Below are 15,241 nucleotides of genomic sequence, written 5' to 3'. Positions count from 1 at the left end.
TTCCTATCTATTAAACATAATTTTGTCTTTATTCTGAATGGCTCCTCTGTATAGAGGTAGTGTGAAGGTGAAAGAGATTAGACTGGGTGTTAATCCTGTCTGTACTGTATCTTGTTGTGCAGACCTCACAGACATTGTTGAGACTGGGTCTGACCTGCACATTGGGAAGGTAAACCTACTTTAATTAAAAGATACCTGAACTCATAACCTTCTGATTTCCCCTATCTTTAATTCTAGTTTGATCTTTTATTTACATTGAGCCAATATTTACCTATAATATATGTTCAGTGTCAGTCAGGTGAACCGTAGCAATGAATTGATCCATCCTGAGTTTCTTCACTGCGTCTGTAAAGCAGGAGGGTATCATCAACTTGGTTGACCTATTGTGGAACTGAATTGGGTAGACTCTGCAAGCTAAACTCATAGCTGAAATTTGCACCTTCATAGTTTGGTGTTAGACTGTGTATAAACAGTGTGTATGAGCAGATGAAAACCCAGAAGTGTTGTATGAGGCAGATAGAGCCCAATACATGCTAAAATGGGAGAGTGGGTGGATAGCATTCACCAGTGATTCAGCATCCACAAACTGGGATGTGATACATTTGAAAGAGGTGGCTGAAATATTGTTTAAAAGTTGTTTTTCCTTTTTTTTTTTTTTTTTTTAAAGAACAGATTTTAGATTTGTGGGGTCAAAAGTCCTTGGTAATTGGAGAGAATGAAGCTGCACAACACAATTTTAATTGTGTCTTGTAGAGATGTGATATATGTACCTTTCATCTAGTGATTAGTTTCAGACTTATATGAGAGGCTAAGACCTGTATCGCTCCCGTTGCCTCAGAAATCTTCTACTGTGCTTTGCATAGGCTACATTTTGAAAATGCTTAGACACACTAAGATAACTGCAGCTACTTGTTTATTAAGTATTACCTCAAGAGGACAGCATCATTCAGAGTCTTTTTCAGGTGTTGTTTCTATATTGCCTTTGAACCATAAATCTTTCAGTTATTTGGACCATATTTTCTCTCTCACGCTTCCACACAAATAAGGCAATAAGCACTTGGCATTAAATCTATCTTGATCTGAAAAGAAAGATCCTTTTATTGGGGTGTTTCCTCCAAATGGGCTCAGACTCTGCTGCTTCACTCTCTCCTGGCCACCTTCTTTGCCTATAAGTATATGATTTTGATACTCTTCCTGGAAAGGTGAATATCTATCTGCCCACCCTCTCTTCCATATTCTTTGAGGGATGCTAACAATATAGTGTAACTGTGTGAAAACCATTATGGATTTATTACTGCAGTTGGTGAATATTATTATGTACCCTGTGGATAGTCAATTATATGTGGCATATATTGTAGATTTTATATTTTGTCTGCTTTAAAAATTTCTTTCACTGCCTAAGGCTAGGTTCTTAAGTTGTAACTTCAAATAAATAAATACATTAAATAAATAATTGAAGCGGGAAGTTTCAGGTAACAAAGAGAGCAGGCTTCTCCTTAGAAAACACTGGGAGTCTTAAAGGAACAGAATCTTTAATAAAGGAGATGAAATAAAAGGCCCAAAGAATTTCTTCTCTGAAACAAACAAACCCCAAACTGCCAGGATTTATACTTAGCGAATTAGAAGCTTCATTATATATGGTGCAAAATGAATGACTAGGGAACATTTGATTTACCTCTAATATCTATTTAATAGGCACTGCACTTGTCATTGCAGGTATGGTTACAAAAGTATGGCTACCTCCCACCAACTGACCCCCGAATGTCGGTGTTGCGCTCTGCAGAAACCATGCAATCAGCTATAGCTGCCATGCAGCAGTTCTATGGCATTAATATGACAGGAAAAGTGGACAGGAACACAATTGAGTAAGTAACCAGTACTGAACTGCTCTTGACTTTTTCTGTTTCAAGCAGGGTAAAATAGAACTGGAAAAGCTTTATACAGCATGAAGCAGAATGACTGGGATAACCAAATAGCACTGCAGCTTCAGATGGGGAGTTTAAATGTTTCTCTCTCTCCTTGTTTTTTTTTTGTTTGTTTTTTTTTTTTTTAATTATTATTCCATCTTCTGTATTTTGTCACCTGCCTCGCTGCTGTCTGCCTTTGGGCAGTGGTTGTAAAGAATATGTTTCAGGGTAAAGTAAAGATAGGGCCAAAAGGTTATCAATGTGGAAGTGGAGAAACCTATTAAAAATTGGCAAGAATTCATGAAATGCTTTACTGTGGAAATAGTCTTTTCTTACCAGAAAAACTTAAGTGTACATTTCCTTATACTCACTGCAAAAAATTTTAGCACACCTCACTGGGCCATTCATTTAATGGCTTCCAGTAACAAAAGCCCAGGTGTGGTCATTTTAACAGGCAGTAAAATTGGATTAGTTTTGCATGCCCTTTGCAAATGTGAAGCTGTTTAAGGCAGGCAACATCTGATTTGACTGACAGTCTGGACACAGGCAATCTTTGTGAAACAGAGCAATTAAAGGATACTTCCAAAAAGCTCCATACTACACCAAAACAAAAATAGTATTATGACGCAGTCAAGAAAATGTATTGGAGACTAAGATTCTAAGATTTGAAGAGTGGTTGTTGGATTAATTCCAATTGAAATGCAACAAATATCTTGTGATTTTAGAAAAAGTTAAATTGCTTGCAAAGCAAATGATAACAAAATAGTACTGTCATAGCATACCCAATATTTAATTTATTGATATATGTTTCTACTACTTCTCTAAAATGTTTTATGGAAGAAAAAAATCCTCTTTTATTTCCCATTTCCAACCTAAACTTGCTTCATTATTATTTTTTGGTAATTTAGCTGACATGATTGACCTTTTTATCATTTAGAGTTTAGGGAAGAGACTACCCAAAATGCTGGCAGGATTGGAAAAATCATTTTATTCCACTGGCATGTGCATGACTGCATTGAAAAGCAATAAAGCAAAGCAAATTTTAGGGCTGCCTTAAGGCGACATGAGTTGATCACACTTCCCTCAGTTTAGGAATTTAAAGGACCTTAAAACATGCAGTGCACAGGCAGTAAACACCTTGTGAGAGAGCCATGCTCAAAAGTATGTTTATGATCCAATCTGCAAGGTGGAGAGACCAGACCCTTTATACAGCTTCAGTGTTTGATCCTTGAGAAGAGAGGGCTGCTATACCAGTCAGAAGTAGTCTTTCAAAGACACATTAGTGGCAGCTTTGTAAGAAGCAATTTATTTCACTTAAAGGAAACTAATCAGTTCACAGTCTGCAGGACAGAGAGGACAGAAAGTGGAAACCTAAGGAAAAGCAGAAAGCATCTTTTAGTTTAGATCATCAGGTAGCAAGCTGAAAAATACCAGGACAAACCAAAGCTTAAATGCAAAGTGAAGTGGTTTATGTTTGCTACCTTGGGCTTATTGGTCAGCATGTGATCAAGGTTCTCTTCTTCTGTGGAAAAAACAAGAGAATCCATTTATGCAGCAGTCCATAACATTAATTTTACAATGTGCTGGAGACTGAGTTTTCCAAATGTTTTGATGCATGATACTTCTATTCAGAAAGTATCACAATTCTTAGGTACACATAGCTCGTGGTGGTTGAACTTTGTATTTAATCACACATTTGAGTTGCATTAATTGAATCAAGTTGGGAACACAGCAAATTCTGAACAACTTGTCACATTTGCATTGGTCTTGAGAAAAAAACAACTCATTAAATTAAATGGGGCCTCAAGTTACCACCATGGAATACTCCTGGGAGAGGAGACTTCATGAAAAATGATAAATATTTTTTTATTGTTCTTTTATGGCAATATTTTGTAAATATTTGAAATATTTTACCCCTCATTTACACAGAAAGTATACTTACTTTCTCTTGGCCAGTAATATTCAACAGTTTACAGGTTGTTTCTCTGGGATTAATGTGTTATAATCACCTACAATGCTGGGATTACAACTAAGGAGAAGAGCAGGACCCTTCTAAAACAAATCCATTCTTTCCTGTGAGATATAGCTGCTTCTTTAGCATGCATTTAAAAAAAGATGATGTGTCTCTTCCTCTTCAGCAGACAAAATAATTAAAAAAAGTTATAGTAGTAACTAGATGGGAACAAACTATAGGGATTTTAATAGAGAAATAATGTCCTGCAGCATCATCATCACAACCCTCCTGACAACATTTTGTCGCAGCATTTTGTCACTGCAAAAAAAGATAATCCCTCAGTGAGTATTAAGGTATGTGAAAAAATGAACAGTGTTCATCTTCCTCCTGTTACTCCCCATTCACTTGGTTTTGCCACATTTTTCAATTTCTGTCCCAAGTGGCTTGAAAAGCATGATGCGTGCTTATCACTGGCATTAAGGAAGGGTGAGTGGGAGAGACATCATGATAATGGTGGGAAAATATGGTAGACATTCTTTCAAATATAATTACAATGGGATACCCAATGAAAACAGTGTCTGGTCTTTACTTGGGGTTCCACAATGTGTGATTCATTTCTGTGTTGCCAAACACACTAAATGATTCATTAAAAGAGCCTTACAAAAATGGAACCACTGTTGACATCCTGGTCTTTCAGATCCCAAAACCAAATATACTGAGTGTTAGAAAGATTAGTTTTTGTTTTTTCCTTTCCCTAAAACTGCTGTGCATGTATATTGACAAAATGTTTTTCAGTTTAAAGGAGTACATTACAAACTTCTTGATGTACAGACTGAATGATTGTGTACAGGATGCTGATGAAGTCTGTGCAATAGTAACAAATCAGTCATTTTATTTTAATGTTATCCTTTAGAAATAAATAGCAAATGTTCTATTTAATGCTCAGATGAACTCCTAAAAAGGTTTACTTCAAATTTTGTAATTAAGATGTGATGATATTTATGTGTGATCTCTGTTGTTTACGTATTGACTATCAATTGGAAAGTTGTGAAGAGTAAATTTTGAGCTATTGAATTTGAGTCAGTGATCTATTGTACAAAGCTATACATAAGGTCTTGTTCCCTCAGGAAACAATCAATGAGATACCTTGCAGGCAATTAATTGTCAGTAACAGGACTGAAATATAGTATCTTATGTAACTCTTTGACTGCTTGCTATTATTTGGAGTGTCAGGAAAGTCCTGCAGTAGAAGAGTACAGTAGAAAGGAATAAAGAAGTCTGGAAGACATACCCATCTCTCCTCACAAGAAGCTTCTGGGTGCCATTCAGCAGTTTCCTCAAATTAATGTCTATAGCTTTTCTGGCCACTATGTCAAGTTTCTCTAAGTCCAGCAGAAACTCCTTTTCTATTTTCATTCTTCCCTGAAAAAAAATACCCAAACCAAATGCAACAACAGAAGCATTATACAACCTAACAGTAGTTTTGATTAAGGACAAATGGGGGGTGGTATTTAACCCCCAAATAAGTGGGGTTTAATGTTTTTTAATGTTTTCGTTCTGCATTAGATGCAGGTTTAAGAACTTGAGAAGACAGAAAGAGATTTTCCCTCTTAACCGCCAAAGAAAGAGATATCATTAGGCAGTTGCCTGAGAGATGAGAAGTTCAGCTTCAGCTCTAAAAGATCATTAAAGTTTTGCTGCAAATTTTCATTTTAATCATTTCAGATTTTCTGTGCACCTGAACTGTATTAATTCTCCTATATAGCGCAGCAAGATTAAAACTAATGGAGCTAAGAGAGGAGTTAGATGTGATGTAGCTTACAGATAGAGTCCAGTAGTCACAATTAAGTCTCTTTATTGACTACTGATATATTATTAATTTTGAGAGGCTGCTGCATACAGGATTCCCACAAGTTTAAAAACAAAAAGATGAAAGAGAGGAAAAATCATTACCAGTATGCACATTTTAAAATGGAAAACAATTATTTTAAAAAGATTAATTAAACTCCAACAGGCAATCAAGAACAAGTAAGACCTTGATATTATGTTAAAAGCAGCTATATTTGGAAGAAAAATAGAAATTAATGTTTTATTAGTCAGTTCCCTATCATATGGAAGATCACATTACACAATGATTACTATTGACAGAAGTCTTCTCAATCAGTATGAAAACCCTTACTGTTTAAAAAAAAATCTAAAACACACATATATAAAAAAAAGGAAAATGTATTTGTCAGAAGATGTTAATATTTTACCTCATTTCTTTTCTAGAAAATTCTGGACTTCAGTACTAAACATGTAATAATGGGTTTAAAATTCTGGCTGATAAATGTAGCTCAGTGAAGATCTAGGTGATAGGCTTGGTGATAATCCAAATCTTCAGCTGCCATTTACATCTTTCTTTAAATTTTACATGAAGATATTTTCTGAATGCTAGTGAGGCACGTGTGCAAAGGCTTCCATTTTATTTACACTGGGATTTATCTTGTGTGTGAACTACATTCCCAATCCTTGTGTAAGAAAACAGTGGGCCAGACAACAGTGACAGCATGGAACATCCCCTGCCCGTCCAAACCAGTAAGAATACAAGCACAATGCTCTTGATAGCTACAGACCACTTCAAAATCAGTATGAGAATAAATTCTGACTGCTTGAACGTCAGAATGTTATTTAAAGCTATTTTTTGTTTTGCTAAAAATATATTATCCAGTAAGATAATACAGTGTTGAATTTTGCAACCATTATACCCATTATACCTATTGTTCTTTTTGTGTTAACTCTGTTATTTTCTGTAAGAGTATCGAACCATTGACGTAACTTGAGGAGTTATTTCAATAAGAGTTTTGAAAATTAATTTATAAATTCATAGCTTGGAATTTACTCTTATCTGCCCCTGTCTTGCCATTGAGCAAACACAGTTCTCAAAATAGGTCTCCATCAGTTAAGCTAACTAATTTAAACTCTTTTTTGGGGTGGAGAAATGCCTAAGTCAGTTGATTTAAAGTCACAGCCCTTGTAACTATACTATAAATAATCTTTTATGTATTTATACAAGAATCTGATACTTTGTGCTGTTTTTCTAAAAAATGTAATAGTTATCGGTTTTTTGCTTTATTCTTTCCTTCTTTCTTTTGATGTAATGATATCACGTTAAGGTGAAAAATCTTTTATTACACATATGTCGTGTTCTGCAATGCATGTGTACAGTTTCAGCAGTGTAATATATACTCTGTCATTAAAATGCATGGTAACTCCATGCTGATCTAACATGCACTGGAAAAAGGTGTTACTGACAACACATCTAAAAATTTCCTGAGGTCTTCACCAATTTTAATCTCATTTGCTGAAGTGTAAATATGATATCGTTTTACTTAGAAGAACAGAACTGCCTTTTGGTCTGTAATAAAAATCTGCTTCTTTTCTTCATTTTCTTTTATTATTAGAGAAAATAAAAGTTTTCAGTAATACTTCACCCCCAAAATTGCTAACACTTACTTTTTTGACTTGACACTTGTTTTTAAAAAAAAAAACAAACCCAGAAGAACCTGAGATAAAGTTGTTCAGCAAATACTGGTGAGGTACAGTTTTACAAAATTTGGGATATTGTCTCTGCAGACACTAGGGAAAAGAAGATTATCTTAATTGCAAATAAAAACAATAGTAAACTGTTTTATGTTCAACACATACTTAGTAATTATTCTAACCAGAAATTGGAGTAAACCATTCTGTGTTTCTTCTTTGAAATAGGTGACTTTTAATGCCTTCATTTCAGGCAGTCAAACTCATAAGTTTTGACTTCCCCACTTACTACTTGGTGGATGTGTCACCCATCAAAGTTTTTGCAGGCACTGAACTCCTGTAGTTTTTGTCAGTAAAAGTGGAGTTCAGTGCCATCTTGGTACTATCACTAAAATTTAGCATTTTCCTGCTGGCTGGTGAGCTTAACTCCTATTTAAACATTAGAACAAGAATTTGCTATACGTCCTTAGCTACATCCGATATGAAGTAGTATAAGTCTGGCTGTATTTTAAACCTCTTTGTGCAGATTTATGAAAATTAGTGTGGCTGATTTTGAGTGGATTAGCCCACCTCTAAAAATTCATTCAGTATGCAATATGGTTTGTCTTACCAGGTGTAAAACTTAAAATGCAGATCTCATTCCTTGAGGACAGAAACTGAAAATCAGTTATTTGATTTAATAGTGGTTTTGGGAAAGAAAAGATGGCTTGTTGGCTGGTTATTTTGGGTTCCTTTGGGTTTTTGTTTATTTTTTTGTGTGTTTTTTTGTTTGTTTTCTTTTGTTTGCTTTGGGTTCTTTGTTTGCTTGATTTTTAGATCTTTTTAACTGCACATTTTACAAGGACTCTGCTGTCTCAGATGGTGTTTTCAGTGGCTTTCCTGTCATTCAGTCATACATACATACAGCTGCTGTGTCTATATTTATTTAAGAAACAATACTTGAATACCAGTTTAGAAAGAAATTCATTCAAGTCAGAAATTCACTCATGCAAACTTGACTGTAGAGTATGGCTTCTCATGTGGTAAATACCATTGGAAAACTATGGCTTTTACATCAGTAATTATTTAACATGATAGAAATAAAGTCAAATGAACTGGAAAATTACAGAGGTTTATCTTTTTACTTATGTGCTGAATGTCTTTTATCTTACTATCTTCCTGATGGCAAAGTGTTTTGCAGCTATTCAGCTCATAAAAAAAAAACCTTCAGCTGAATTTTATTCACTTTTATTCAAATTAAATAACCCCTTACACTGTAAGTGAGAAACAATTCAAATGCTGTTGAATTTATGCTTTTGACTTAGACATCACCATCATTTTGACATATTTGGAATGCTGTCAAATTTGAAGTTTTTGAAATATTGGAAAACACTGAAACATTGAAGGCTACTGTACAAATTGAACAGATCTGTGGAAAGCCTGGTGTTGTAGTGTTGCTAATGACCTTTTCAGCTTGATTTGTGCAGATAATTAGATATTCTTAGGCAGAATTCTTGAGTTAAATATCTCCACTAGAAGCTTATATTTGCAAAGAGATACTCTTCATTGCGTGGAAAAATTAAGCCAGAAGAATTTATTATTGTAGTAAAGTTAGCAGTTTCAGTGTCTTGAATTAAGAATTTTATAGTTGATTAGGGTCTTTGATTAGAAGAAATGGAGGCTTGTTTAAATACCATGAGAATATGAGAAGGATCGCAGAATTAGAAAAAAAACCTACCTAGCAACTTGTGATTTGACTAAATCTTTGTGTATGTACTTCACCTTCAGAAAGCTAGCTAGTAATACAGAATTGCTATGAATAAATCAGAATAAGTTATAGATTGTGAAAGAGTTTTTCAATTGTTTGTTCAGAAGTTGTAGAAGAAGAAAACTATGAAAATAGCAGCAAATAAATTTGTTATAAACGTCACCAGAGCTAATGAAGCACCACGAACACCTGGTTACATCTGGTAACAAGATAACTGTTCCTTTTGGTAGAGATTTTTGTATGTAGACACAAAATACACAATGACTTAAAGAAGTTAGGGTTTTATTAGTTAGATGCAGTCTTTATATATTTTTTTCTTTCGTGTTGCTTTAACCATGTGGTGCTGTTTGTTGCAGCTGGATGAAGAAGCCTCGATGTGGTGTGCCTGACCAAACAAGAGGTAGCTCCAAATTTAACATTCGGCGGAAACGCTACGCGTTAACAGGACAGAAATGGCAACACAAACATATCACTTACAGGTACCAAAGATATTCCTATGTTATAAATGTCACTAGCAGAACTAGCTTTTAATTTCAAGTAAACATAACGTTCTGAAGTATTTTTTTTTTTATATTTGGGGCAGTTTTATTATTAATATGTGATATAAAACCGCTTATTTAGACACCTCTTGGATAAGTATGTATGTGCTACATAAGAACCAAATTATTTTCTTGGATAAAATTACATGCATTTAGAAACCTGTAAATTTTCTGAAGCTTTCAGCATCAATTTAACACCCAATATATCGTTAGAGTTACCTTTCAACCCTCTTGGCAGCTTCTCAGGGAACATTGCTCTGAGACTAGGAGTGCTGTAATGAAACTCAGATCTCTAATTTTAGTATGTAAAACAGGATATTGAAAGGAGTCAGTATTGAAAAAATGTAGGTGCCTACAGGTCTGTTCTAAGTAAAAATTAATTTGATTATAATTTGGTGAGTCACTGACCCACCTATTTCTTGCTTACGTGATGATGGACATAGAGGTATGAACTGGGGTCTCCATCTAGAACACTCCTGAGTCTGGAATGTAGTTTGCACCATTTGTTGCCTGTTGTCAAAACTGATCTTTGCAGGGAAAGTTAGATGCAACCTCTGTACTTGCTAGAGCTCTGTCTACCAAAGAAAGTGTTATGTATAAAATATTAAATCCCTAATTTATCGGCAAATGAAGAATTCCAAAACAATGTTTGAAAATTTATACAACCTCATTGGGATTCCCGTAACATCTAACAAGGGTGAATTTTGATGGATAAAATTGTTTTCAAATTAGTTAACTGTGCCATTACTAATGAATGTATGTAACTACATAAGTGTTAAATTTAAAGTTCATAAGCTCTGATGCTCACATAGAATGTTCTTCATACCACAATGAAGAGATAATTTTGTTAGTAACTCAGAATTCAGAATTCTATTATTAAGACATTATGTACTGATATTACTTCAAGCCAACTCATTCAAACTGCCTTTAAATTAGTACAGTGCATCAGCTGAAGTCCTTTATTATTAATGTAAATGTAATGCATAATTGGTTAAAATAAGAAGACCCATCTACAGCACTTGACATTTATCTGAATTTTAAAATTTAGATGTAGTGAATGTGTGTGTGTATGTGTATGTATATGACAAGGCATGAATTGTCACCTGCAAAAGTGTGTTTTTCTATCCCTGATTTGTACAGAGTATGATGCTCTACTTCATTACAGGATTTTTTTCATCAGTCTAAATCCTGCCACTTGTATATCTTCTGTGCTGTCACCAAAAGCATTAATCATAATAACAAACAAGGGTGCCCAATATTAAACTATGTGGCAACTATCTAGTAATCTTTCTCACTCTGAAGAATTTATAGCAATTTCCTTTGAGCCTTTCCTCTTGTAAAATGTTCACTCTCACAGCTTGACAAGATCTCCAGTCAACCAAAGCTATGAAGTGAATAAGCCTATCATATTTTTTGCAGTGATTTAGAGGAAAAAAAAAAAGATATTTAAAGTAGAAAACCCAATATTTTTTAGGATAAAAAGTCCAATATTCATATTTCTGAATTAAATAATAACACAAATCAAGTAAAGACAACAGAAAAAGAAATAAAATTCTGCATTCTTCTCACCAGTTTTGTTCTTCCCAGCAATTCCCTGCTTAGAGGCTTAATAACAGCTAGCTGAATGTCATTTTAGGTTGCTTTGTTCCCTAGACATTTAATCATATCTCTAGCATTCCTTGTCTGTTCCATTTTTCTCAGTGTTACTTCTCAGTCTTTTCATAATCTGCAGGTTTCCAGCTGCATTCTTTGTAATCCTGGAGCATTGAACCCTGTAGTCTGAAGCATGCCCACTAAGCAAGCAGAGTAATTCCTCCATATAAAGAGCAATTTCTCCCTCATTTCAGTGTCTGCTGCCTCTCTTTCACTTTTCTGGAAAACAAACCCAAAACCCCACAAAAAAACCCTCAAAACCAAGTCCCTGCCCCCCAACAGAACAGAAACACAAAATCAACAATAAAATATATGCCATCCATCACAGTCACCTTATCCGCTGGCACTCACCAGCTTTTCTGAACAGCAAGAGTAACAGAAAAGAGAATAGTTTATGGGCATACCTACTATGTTAGAAAGAGGCCAATATATGAAGAGAACATGACCCTGAACAGCAATTAGTGGGTTTTCCTAAAAAAATGTGTTGATTTTTTTGGCAAGGGTTTTGATTGGATTAGAGTAAGGCAAACGTTTCAAATTTGGTTCCTTGTTGCGTATTTCAAGAAAATATTTAATATAGTTATGTAAATGTATATATTGTTGTTGGACTCCATGGAATTTGAAAAACTTGGGGTTCTTTGTATGCATTACTATCAAAGTGTGCAATTACAAGTGCCCTTTGAAAGAAACCAAAATCTATATTAACCACTTATTATCTGTCTTCCTATTTGGTCTTAATGTATATTATCAGGTGTTCTATTTAATATCATGTCAGGCAAAACATCAAGACATTATTAATGGAAAAATAGAATTGAGGTCACATAAAAATGCATTTAAAAATGCCACTACTTATATTTTTACTCTGGCATGTCTATCACTTATTTTTTTCCCCAAGAATTGTTCTTGGCACCTGTTAAATCTACACTAATTAATGTTGTTAAATTTGTTTCCTCTTAGATCATCCCTGGAATCATGGGTAAGAGGATCAGAACAGATATTCATGTGACTTTTAATATTTTTTCTATATTTCCATATTTTCAATTTGTAATTTTCTCAGTTCTCCAAGGTTTCAAGATAGTGCTTCAAAGAAGTGACTTTCTGTTATAATTCAAAAAAAGTTTTCTCTTTTTTGGATACATATTATATCTTGGACACTATTAGTACTTATGTTATGTACTAGCATTTTTAAAAGGCAGGAAAAAAAGCTACTTATATCTTGTTACCCACCAGAAGAGGAGAGGAGTGAATACATCTAAACTATATGAAAATTACAGTTCCATTACAGACCAAACTACCGAGATCTTAAGGGTACGGTTTTGATTCTTCTGTAGTGTTTTGGACCATATCAAATTACACAACAATCTTTGCATATCATATAGCTTAGAGAAGAAATCTATGAAATCTAATGAATAATTATTATTTTTTTAATGGGGATGTCTACAAAGGTGCTTATGAATCTCTCAAAAAACAATCACCTCTTTGCTAGGGAAGTAAAGTACTTTAAAGAAGGAGCAACAGTCTGAATCAATAGAGAAATCAGCTTTGTAAATATAGAACATGAATGTTTATGTGTTCTTTTTAGACAGAGAACTATTGAATATAAGATCCTCCTCATCAGAATTCTATTCATACTATTTATAATTTTAACTCCAGCAGCCAATCATTTGTCAATTGATCAGATTATGCTGCCTGCAGAACACTTTTCCAAATAAAGTCAAAGAAAGCTCTCCAAAAAACCAAGCTCTGCTTTGAATTACTTAGAACTCATAACAATTGAAAATAAAATAATAATTTAAAAGCCATTCTGCATTACTTTGCTATGTTGATAAACAAAAAGAATACAAATTTGATTGTTCAGCAATATTTGATATTAAATTTATTAGCAGAGGGAATTCATCCATTGCAGATGAATGGCTTCATACCAAACCACCTAGAATTAATTTAAACCTTTTCTTGTCTTTGGTGGACATTGGGTCAATCCCAATCAACTGTCAATTTCCTTTCTCAGTAAGTTGCATGTAAGTTGAATTAAAGATCTGGACATGTCTAACGTTCTGCTATTCAGATAAATGAACTAATGCTGGCTGGGAGCTTCAACATGGAAAGTCCTAACAATAGACTATGTTATTTCCATGGCCTGAATGAGCCATATGATGTGGAAAGTTGAAAGAGAATTTTTCTTGGCTGTTCAAAAGCCACACTGAAAAGTAAGCAAATGGTGAATTAAGAAAAAAAATATCAAGTACTGTTGATTCAAAGTAGCAATTTTGAATCAAAGAAGATTTTTTAATGAAATTAAAAGTTTAAGTGCACTACTAGAGGAATATTTAGAAAATAATTACTAAAACAAGTAATTGCACCCTTATTAATCATACCTGTTACAGAGTCAGTATATGCTGAATTTCTTTGATTTTAATTTGCTTGCTAGTGAAAAAAGGCCAGCTCTGCCTTGATTATAATGATAACAAGCTTTGGATCATGATGTACAAACTACATTATTTTTGAAATATATTTTTATATCTCAGCAGCAAGACATGAGGATATTGTCTTACAATTCAGAATAAAAAGCAGAAATAAGGAGAAATAATGAAGCTGTATGATTAAAAAATAAATAAATGCCGGCAACATTTTAACTTTAGTAAATTTGTGAATAACAGAAATGTCTGAAAGCTACTCTTCATTTCACTAGTAATATTCTATACTTTAATTCAGTTGTACCTGAATAATACATTTTGAAACATGCCAGAAGCATTTACAGAATTGGCCAGTATTTTGATGTAGCTTTTTTCACCACGTACATATGAGGCCTATAAGGCCTTAAGGCAGTGTAAATACTTAACTATATGCTTTAAAGTCCTCAATCATTTTCAGTCAGTAAATTCTAATCTCTTCAGTATCACAGGGTAGGCAGTAGGGGAGCAAATGCATGCAGATTTATACTGCAAAGTGATGCCTGCAGATGTGGATAGAAATTAGTTCGGGAAGAAATTTTAATTTTCTCTGAAAAGATGTTTTCAAATGACCCAACCATATTTTCCTAGTGTTCCTACTTATATATTTTGCCACAACTGTGATGATTTACAGCTGCAAATCTAGAAAAATAGTAATTTACACTACAGACAACACTTGATTTCTTCCATAAAGTTCTCCTAAACTGTTAGAGTGCCTACTTACCTTAAGGACCAATGGAACAGGGATGCTAGGACTCCTGACACTCAGCATTATCCTTTTGCAGTAAGTATGGATGCAGATTTAGATGCTAATTGATGCTGTATTGGACATTCTTTTGTCATTATAACTCCATCTCCTACCAACTTCTGATCAGAAATACCATTCATAATGCAATTCTGGTCACTCTGAAGACACACAGGAAATTTTCCAGTATCTGTCTACCTGATATCTGCTAATGTCATTGCAGGCAATGTTTAGGAATCTAATTAAAATGGAATACTTCAGTTCCTAAGCATTGGATTTAAGCATATTTACCCATCTGTTAAAGCTCTGTGCGTTGTTAAAATCCAATTTAATAAAGCTAATGAATGCCCTTTCCTTAAAGAACTATTAGCAGTGCTAGATGCCTTACCATCTCTAACCTCTGAATGGAAGGGGAGCAAATATGCAAAATATACCTAATAAAAGGAAATTAAATTACACTGTGGGGATTGTAAAATGTATGCAATGAAAAAAAGTCTAGAAAGCTGTAGCTGTGAAAGAGAATTCCTGTATAACAGCTATGTAAATTAGTTATGCTTTCCCACTGTGTGATTAAGAAAACAAAGCTCCTCACTATGTGTATTTTTAGTGTAAGTATTTTTCATGTAAAATTTGGATATTAATTAGTAGTAAACTATGACATGGGATTACTTAGAACATATTTTCTCTAAAGACATCCATCTCCAAAGTATTTTGCTGATCTTGGCTT

The 15,241-nt window shown here is 34.1% G+C and overlaps 1 protein-coding gene across 1 annotated transcript in view; it reads left to right on the top strand.

The window, feature by feature from the left end:
* Positions 1 to 15,241, top strand: part of MMP16 (matrix metallopeptidase 16) — a 167,351-nt gene that overhangs the window by 80,241 nt on the left and 71,869 nt on the right. The window contains exons 2-3 of the mRNA XM_071737887.1: positions 1,717 to 1,865; positions 9,484 to 9,606. Of these exons, the coding sequence (XP_071593988.1) occupies positions 1,717 to 1,865; positions 9,484 to 9,606 (272 nt within the window). The remainder of the gene's footprint in view (positions 1 to 1,716; positions 1,866 to 9,483; positions 9,607 to 15,241) is intronic.

Source organism: Heliangelus exortis, chromosome 2 (assembly GCF_036169615.1).
Source record: "Heliangelus exortis chromosome 2, bHelExo1.hap1, whole genome shotgun sequence".
NCBI classification, from domain to species: Eukaryota; Metazoa; Chordata; class Aves; order Apodiformes; family Trochilidae; genus Heliangelus; species Heliangelus exortis.
This window is presented reverse-complemented; position numbering and strand designations above follow the sequence as displayed.